The sequence below is a fragment of the Drosophila albomicans genome, chromosome 2R, assembly GCF_009650485.2.
Source record: "Drosophila albomicans strain 15112-1751.03 chromosome 2R, ASM965048v2, whole genome shotgun sequence".
Lineage (NCBI taxonomy): Eukaryota > Metazoa > Arthropoda > Insecta > Diptera > Drosophilidae > Drosophila > Drosophila albomicans.
The window spans coordinates 9,581,490-9,590,920 of record NC_047631.2 but is presented as its reverse complement, the minus strand read 5'-3'; the positions used below and the strand labels follow the sequence as shown (position 1 = coordinate 9,590,920).

The following is a 9,431-nucleotide window of genomic DNA, read 5'->3' as shown; positions in this document are numbered from 1 at the left end:
AGGAGGAGAGCAAAGAGTTTAAACAGAATGAGAAGCGAGTAGTTGGGCAGCGGGAAGAGAGTGTTGGGGCAGCGTCTAATGTGCCGGGCGTGGCTTTGCATTTATTCGTGTGTAAAATTTTAATTGAAATATATATTTAAGCCGGGTTCGCAGACAGCAGCACACATAGTGAGAGAAGAAAGGGAAACAGAGAAATAGAGTACGACGAATGTCACTTGTGTCTGTATCCGCACAGCTGTGCATCTGCATCTGTATCTGCATTAGCCGCTGCGACTGCAAATGTATCTGTATATCACACAGAGTTGTAGCTGCGCGTGTGCCGCTAATGTTTTCATTTGCATGCGGACAGCATCCCGCCAAACTCTTCCCTTCCCGTCAACTCGCTGTCCCCGCCATACGCCGGAAGCATGTTTACATGCAAATGCGCCCTATGATTATCGAGACTATCCTCCTCTATTATCTCCGCACTTCGTCCTTTGTCCATGCTGTGTTCACTGGATTTTAACTATTTGTTTTTCATGTGCGCTGATTTTGTTCATCCGTTTTCATCAGATATTTGTGCATTTCTGCACTATTACGATTCTCACAGTGTTGAGGCCAGTTGAGGCTGTATTTAAAGTTCCTGCTTGAATTTAAAATACTTTTCAACAACAAATGATACAATAAGCAAGTTAATGGTCTCTCGGAATTATAACTTATATTGATGTGAATAATTTCTATCAAATATGATATCTATTCCATGCTTAAATATTCTTATTCGTTTAAGCAGTAAATTGGTAGCAAAATAGTTATAAATTGGTTAATCACTACAATTTATATTATACAATTAATAAAATATCTTTATTATATAAAATATTTGACGAGCCTACCTCGTTAATAAACTAAAAATTAATGCAATTGAAGTTCTTGTTCGAATTAAAAATAGTTCTCAGCTACTATTGTTATTACATGCATTTCTATCCGAGAGATATCTTCAATTAATGCTAATAAATTATAATCACTGAGATATAATTATATTATTAGCAAAGCATTGCTTGCTTAATATTCCACTTATTTTAGCTGTCAGGTGTCTGCAGAAAGTTCCATAAATTAAAACACATTTTTATTACATAAAGTAAATATAGAACTTAACTCGTTAATTTGAAATTAATTTAATCGTAAAAACCCCTTTTAAAGTGTTTGCTCGAATTTCAAATACTTTTCACCAACTATTTACAAGAACTTACTACAATAAATTTAATACTGCAAATAATTTGCATCTTTCTTAGGCAAACTTGCCATTGACTTCTTTAAATGAAGTACATGTTTAACATACATACCTCATTAATTTAAAGTCCTTATGCTGAAAACAATCTGCATCTTGTTTAGGTAAACTTTGAGTCGACTTCTAGAGTCCAGTTTCAAATTCAAGAATGCTTCTTATACCAGCTACCCATAGGATAGAAGGGTATTATAACTTTGCGCCTAAAGAAAATGTATGTAACAGGCAAAAGGAGGCATCACCGAAGCCTTAAAGTATATTTATTCTTGATCAGCATCAACATCCGTCTGTCCTTCTGTCTGTTTTTCCAACAGTTTGTTTTACACTCAGGTATAATTTGTACTCTATTTTGAACTTAATTTCATATCGATATACCAAATATTGTCTTATTAAAAGCGGGAAGCGGGTATCTCACAGTCGAGCACAATCGACCTTAGCTTTCTTATTTCTTATTTTAATGATTATCCGAAAGTACACAATGAGACATAATATGCTATGCTGTCGTAAATATCAATAACCAACTAATGCATGTCTGATTATTATTTCAATTTATGCTTTTGCTTTGCTCATTAACAGCCTAGTTATGGAGAAACAGAGTGAGAAACACGCTATCACTGACCCCTGCTCTAGCCCTCCGCCTCTCAATTGACATGCAACCCCCGATGATAACCCCCGTTGTCAGTGAGGATTCACTTAACGCTTCGTGTGGCATAAAATGTTCCTTACAATAATGTATTAATTAATGAAGAGCTCCTTCCACCAACCAACTAGGGAGTGTGGGGGATGTGCACTGCTGGTGTCGAGGTGTTAAGCGTTAAGAAGACGATGGGAAAAATGTAAATACCTTCTGGGGTGAGCCAACTTGGCCACTTGGTCAGTTGGACGTTAGCTGGCGTAGCCAGCGGCATTCGCAATGAATGTCATTTGGATTTGCCTTGGATAAGTTTCTAATTTATTGCGCAAGAAAAACAGACAAAAAACAACAAGGTGTGTGTCTAGTTGGTTGGTTATACGTACTACAATATATTCTACTATATAGAGTAGAGTGGAATGGAATGGAGTGTGGAGCATACTTAAGTATGCTTCTTTCTTCTTATCGTCGCACAGCCATCGGCGCTTTTGTGGCCACGTGCCGTTTTCTCACGCGCTGTCTTCGTTCTGTTCGCTTTTTGGGGGTCAGGACGAGGCAAGAGGCTTTGGCTTTGGCATTAGCCGAGCTTAGTTGAGCGTCAGCTGACCAGGCTGGGTGCCAGCGTGCAGCACGAGCAACTCCGGTGTCATGGGCGCATTGAGCGTGACCCAGGACTTGGCCAAACCAGCATCGTCTCGAGCAGATTGCAGCGCCTGCTGCAAGGCAAAGGCAACAGCTATGGACAGACAAATAGCTGGTTCACCAGTGGCTACAAATGAAAAAAAAAAACAGAGATTAAAGCATGCTAATAATAAATAATGGCAGGAAATTTGCATACGCACCTTTCGACCTCATGAAGCCCGCCTTGTTGGGACTCTTAGGCAGCAACTCGATGCGCAGATCAATGGGAATATCCTTGGCACCTGGAGGCTTATAGTTCCAGGTGCGATTCGTCAGGCATTCGCCAGTCTGTTTATCCACAACGATTTGTTCAGATGTCCAGTAGCCCAGACCCATCATGAAGGCTCCTTCGATCTGTCCAATGTCTACATTGGGATTCAGACTCTCGCCAGTGTCTTCAAGAATGTCAGCACGATTAACCAGATAGTTGCCAGTAAGCACATCCAGCTCCACCTCGATGAGGCAAAGGCCACACACCGAATAGGGTTCCATGTCGCCCTGTTTGCACTGATCGCTGGCTATCAAGTTGATCTTGCGATCATACGCAGCATTGATGAGCGTTTGCCAGTCAGCTGGCTTCAACTCTTCCTTAAGTGGCTCCAGACGGGAGTTCAATGTGTTGCACGCCTTGCGAACGGCAAAGCAAAGTGTCTCGCTTCCAACAGCGCCACCGGTGACCATGGAGTTGGCCCCGTTGATGGTATCGCTGGCCTCAATGCGCACCTGTTCCAGTGGAATGCCCAGCGTGTGGGCCACTACCTGAGCGATCTTAGTGTTCATGCCTGGGCGGAGAAAAAGAGATTGATTTATAGTGTAGAGACTTCTATAGATTAAAGAGAGAAACTAATTACACTAGAAATTCTTTAAACAATCTTAGAAGTTCTTGAATTCTTCTGAACTTCTAAAAACGTATTACTTTTTTCTCAAAAATTGATCCAAACAAGTAAGAAAGTTACAGTCGAGTGTGCTCGACTGTGAGATACCCGCTACCCATTTTTAGTAAGGGCAAAATATTGCAGTATTATTTTCAAAATATATCGAAAATACTAAAAAATATACCAAGTGGTGTGTTTGGTATATCGATACAGGACAGCATTGAAAATATACCATAGACGGCACAATGTACCAGATTGGCGGCCAAAGCAACTCAGACCCCTAGTAAGTAGGCGTTTTTGCCCATACAAAAGTATTTCTTTAATAACTTCCACAATTGTTATCTGATCGCAACCAAATTTTCAGGAATCATAACTACTATAGTAATAATAGTATATACCAAATTCGCAACTCTAGCTTTAAAATTACGCTTAATATTCGATTTTTTTGATTTGCGGAGGCGAAAGTGGGCGTGGCAAAAATTTGAAACAAACTTGATCTGCGTGCAAACATAACAAATGCTGTCGAAAAAAAATTATAGCTCTATCTCTTATAGTCTCTGAGATCCAGTGTTTCATACGGACAGACGGACAGACAGACGGACAGACGGACATGGCTATATCGTCTCGGCTGTTGACGCTGATCAAGAATATATATACTTTATAGGGTCGGAGATGCCTCGTTCTACCTGTTACATACATTTCCTGCCGGCACAAAATTATAATACCCTTCTACCCTATGGGTAGCGGGTATAAAAAATTAAAAATATTCTGATATTAACGTAGAAATTCAAAACAAGAATTGTTAGTCTGGGCCAAACGGAAGTTGAAATTACCTTTATCTTAATCTAAAATATGGCCATCCTAAAAATTAGTAGTTGTGTGCTCAAATTTTAGTCAGTTGGAATAATGTTAAGAAAATATTTGTAACTAAATACAAACAATGTCAATTAATTCACTTAATGTAGCTGAATTATTAAAAAAATAAAAAAATATATTTTAGACAATATAATTTTACGAATGTTTGGTCTTGAATTAAGATATTGCGTAGTGGATTCAATTGACATTTTTGCATTAATGAATTAAAGAATGATAATTCTTTGAATCATTCTAAGAGTTGGTTTTGCTTTAAGAATTCTGAGTTTATATTTGACACGATTTCTTATTGACTCAAGATTTGTTCTCGATTTAGCACTTTCGTTTTGTTCTGGTAACTTACCTTGACCCATTTCGATGCCGCCATGGGAGACTACAACGGTGCCGTCGCTGTGGTAGATCGCCACCGTGGCCGGATACTGTCCAAAGTAGCCAATCTGGTACTCCATGATGCAGAGACCCAGTCCGCGTTTGCGCCAACGATGCTCCTTGTTGTGGGCAATGATATCAGCGCGACGTTCGCGATACAGGGTGCTCTTCAAGAACCTGGGCATCATGTCGCCCATTTTGTGTCCTGGCAAAATGTTGGCAAAACGCACATCAGCCGGATCTACACCGGTCTCGAAGGCAATGTGCTCAATGATGTTCTCAATCATGGCAATGCCCTCAACGGAGCCAGGAGCACGAGCAGGAGTATTTGTGGGCGAGTCCGAGAGCACCAAGAAACCATCGAGCTTGTAGTTGTCACTGAACTCGTAGCAGTTCTTCGACAACAATACTGTGTGACCGAGTGGAGACTCGTTCTCCAGATAGCCGGCATCCTCGTAGAAGCGACTGTTGAGGCCCACAATTTTACCGCTGCGTTGCACAAAGAAATCGTAGTCGCAGTGGAAGGCCCAACGCTTGCCTGTTGTGGTCATGATGGATTCCAGAGACTGCACAAAGCGCACGGGGCGATTGAGCTTATGGGCAGCCAAGGCAGCTGCCACAGCGACGAGGTTGCATCGCGACGCTTTGCCACCGTAGCCGCCGCCAATGCGACGTGTCTTCACCTGCACCTCGTTGCTCTTCAGCTTGAGCACACTGGCGATAATGTCCTGGGTGAGATCCATCCACTGTGTGGCCGCATAGACCTGCAGACCACCCTCGAAGGGTAGCACCACAGTCGTGTGGGGTTCCATGAAGTAATGATACTGGAGTCCCATGTCTAGCTTGCCACTTGCCTGAAGCTCAAAGGGTTCCTGCAAGTCCAGCTTGTCAATCATCGACTTGACCGGCTGCTTGATGCGATCACCAGCGGTTTCGGCTTCCAGCACATACTTCATGTTGGGCAGCACCTCTTCAGCGCCTCCCTCGTAGCTAATCTGCACCAGCTCCGCGGATCGTTGAGCCAATGCATTGGAAGTAGCCAGCACAATGCCAATAGGTTGTTGATAGTACCTAATGGGTCCTGTGGCAAAAAGTTGCTCCACTTCCTTGAAGAAGAAGTCGTCCTTGGTATGCGGACCCAGATTGTTGGGTCCAGGAATGTCCTTGGCATCCAAATACGCCACAACACCAGGCAGCGCCAAGGCGGGAGCTGTGTCCACTTTGGTGACCACGGCACCGACTCGCTTGGCGGTCACAAAGGCAGCCCACAGCTGATTGTGCTGTGTGGGCAGATCGTTGGCGTAGGTTGCTTCACCAGAGCATTGGATGAGACCCTCGTGCTTCTCGGTAGGCTTAGTCACTGGATAGTGCTGCTCAAAGGTCTCGAAAATCTGCTCGCCCTTGGACACTGGGCGTGCGAGCAAGTTGCCCCCGGTTGTGTGGCGACTGTTCAGTTTCTGTTGCCGCTGTGCGGCAGCCTTCAGCAGAAACTTGTAGAGCAAGCCGCAGGCCAACTTAAGCCTGTAGGCGGGCGATGCATCAGGCAGGACCTCATCCGGCTGCAGCAGCGTGGAAAGCTTGCTAAAGACCTGCTCCAGCAAGGCATTCTCGAAGGGATTGCGTCCGATCAGCAGCTGCTCCACGGCAGTGGCATGCACAAAGTCCGGGCGAATGCCACCAAAGCAGATGCGGGCGTTCTTCACCTTCGATGTGGCATCCAGTTCTAGGAGGAAAGCAGCGTTCACATAGGCATGAGCATTCTGAGCACGCGGCATGATCTGCATGAAGGAAAAATAAGTTTGAATATTGTCGTGGATCGCATGATTGAAAAACTAAGAATCTTATATGTATTTTGTTGACTTGTTAATCAAACGACTTAAATCAAAATCGAAAATCCGAAGATGGATTAAATAGATGCAGATTCCCCTAGATTTACCTTATACGAATCGAACAGCACTTTATCCTTTGACAAGGCGGGCAGCACAAATCCGCGAATGATCTTGCCCTGCATTGGCGTCTTCAGATACTCGGCCAAGCTGACAGTCCGCTGCTTGTCCGCCGACTCCTGGATGATCACCTGGGCGTCGAGAGCCTCCAGCACAATAAACACATCCGAGGGGAACTCGGGGTGGGCATGTTTGATGGACAGATTACCAGCCAAGGTGCCGGCCTATAAATGAATATCATACATAACATATAGTATTAGATAGTGTTTTGTTCTACAATAATAAACACTCATTCAATTCAAAAGCCCTTCAGATTAGATATAAGCGCACTTGTTGCTATCAACACGCAGATAACAAATTGCGTCGCCTGCTTATTAACAACTTGGAACTCAACTCACGTTGCGCACTGGCACATTGGCAATCCAATCAAGGTGCAGCCACACCTGGGCCAGATACTCAAATCCGCTGGTCTGCTCCAGCTGGCGGCAAATGGCCATCGTCTCGGTGAGGCTCAGATTGGCACCCAAGGTCAATCCCTTATCGGAGACGGTGTGACCTCGCAGCTCAGCCAATCCACGAACATCGATGAACGCCTTGATCTCTACATCCCGCCTATAGATGCCATGCGCCGTGTTGCCAGCCACAATGATGTAGGGCAACTTCTCCTTGGCTGCATCCTGCAACGCCTGGAACAGATCAGGCAGCGTCTGAGGCCATGACCAACGACTGCCATCAGAGTACAGCTGCACATTCCTTTGGCTCTGTTTCTTACAGCTGCCGGCACAAAGTTGTCCCGTCTTGGGGCATTGCTTCGTGCTCAGATCCTCGATGTCAGCGCATTCCTTGGGTACCGGAATGTTGCTGTCCACGGCAAAGGATTTCATGGCATCCAGAATGGGGCGATAGCCGGTGCAGCGGCAGATGTTGCCGCCGAAGGAATTCTCCACCTCGGCCATGGTCACCTTGCCCCCTTGGCCCTTAAGCAGGGCGTACATGTTCATCACGAAGCCCGGCGAGCAGTAGCCGCATTGGGTGCCATTCATTTTGGCCAAACGATCCTGGATGGCATGGTAGCCCTTGCGTTTATTGCCCAATCCCTCGGTGGTGGTCACCTCGAGGCCCAGGCAAGTGTTCAACAGCGTTAGGCACGAGTTAACTGCCCAAGTGCTGAGCTCGCCCGTCACCGGATGAATGCCACTCAAGGCACAAACACAGACACCACAGCCGCCCTCCTGGCACATGAACTTGGTGCCCGTGAGTCCGGCATGCTCTCGGATGAAAGTATTCAGACTGATGTCAGCCGGCAGATTGGCGAAGTTAACTAAGAAAGCAATGAAATATAACGGAAGAGTTTCATTATTCGTAATCTTAACGTTTTTTCATAGAGTTCGGAGAGAGACAATCTTAATCATATCAAGAAAGTTTCAATCGTATTAAGTTTGATTTTATTTTGAGAGCTGCAAAACTTGTGTATACTCTTGATAAGAAATACGCTTTATATAACTGAATTTCATCATAAATGCTAAGGCATCCGAATATTTCTTGCCTAGAGTCTTGGGCAATGGAAATTCGAACAAATTTGAAATCACTTCTTTCTTTGATCATTCGATCAGCTCGATATTAAATAAGTAGAGTTCAAAAAGACAATCTTATCAATCATACCATGAAAGTGCCTAGATTAGTGGGTTATATCTTTTACTGTATATCTTTTATGTAATATACTCTCAATATATTCCGCATTTCATTGAAAATGCGCAGACGCTTAAACGTTTTTAATCTATTTTTTAGAGTTAACTATAGGGTAATTACAAAGGCTGATTATTTCTTTCTAGAGAACCAATCATAATCATATTATGCTTATGCATATTAATAAGTTTTTATTCTTGTTTTGACTCTTGCAAGTCACATATATACTCCTAATAAAGAAAGATATTTATTTAAACTAAAGATAAATAAATGATATAATTCCAAAGTTTTGTGTGCTATTGTTGAGGTATACAACAGGGTAACCAAAAGTCGAACTGTTCTAACTTTACTTTATTCTCTGCTGTTGCTCAAATAGTTTTAACACCTTTTCTTCATTTACGAATATACAATCAAATTTTCTGTGGTGAAACTAGTTAAGATTGTAGAATTTTCTAGAAGCTTTGTCGAACAAAGTTGTTTGCTTTTATTTATATTTTCATATAAGAAAATAGATATGTAATTATTCTCAATTAATAACACGAATAGGCTACCTACGCCTTAGAGAATTTTCATAGTAGATATACTATATGTACGCTAGTGTTGGATTATAATTGCTTGTTGAAATGTGTGTACATACCTTCATAGCTATCGCCGTTGATCGTGATACTTTCCACCATTATCTATGTTTGTGTTATATAATCGGGAGAAATATATTGTAGTAGGGTAAAAGCCGCCTGTTAGAATATTGTTCTGGAATGTATTTCACAATGCGCAGAAACAATTTAACATACTATTACTATACGGGGTATATATAGTAATAATCTGCGATTCCAATGTACGGCCAACGCTGGTTTCAACTCTACTGTTGCCTTCGGTACACGAGCTTGTGCTTTTATATGGCGAGACCACTTCGATTAATACTCATACTCAAAATGTGTCTAATTTTTCGTCAAGTTCAAGTGACAGAGAGACTCAATGTTCTCTCGTTAAGAGTTCTATATTTGTCGTATTCTCCATTAAGTCATTATATTCACATTTGAACATTCGCTCTCGTCTAAGTTCTTATTCTCTCTCCTCCTCTTACTATCTTTCGTTAGCTTTTTCTCTCT

At 42.8% G+C, this 9,431-nt stretch overlaps 1 protein-coding gene across 1 annotated transcript; it reads right to left on the bottom strand.

Annotated features, from left to right (window-relative positions):
- Window positions 1–2,190: 2,190 nt before the first annotated feature.
- LOC117575896 (uncharacterized) lies at window positions 2,191–9,194 on the bottom strand. The gene is made up of 6 exons (XM_034260339.2): window positions 8,960–9,194; window positions 7,035–7,957; window positions 6,627–6,860; window positions 4,665–6,468; window positions 2,735–3,355; window positions 2,191–2,661 (listed from the first exon to the last, which is right to left on the bottom strand). The coding sequence occupies exons 1-6, from the start codon at window positions 8,997–8,999 to the stop codon at window positions 2,480–2,482; spliced, it is 3,804 nt and encodes a 1,267-aa protein (XP_034116230.2). The 5' UTR covers window positions 9,000–9,194; the 3' UTR covers window positions 2,191–2,479.
- Between the last annotated feature and the right edge of the window lie 237 nt (window positions 9,195–9,431).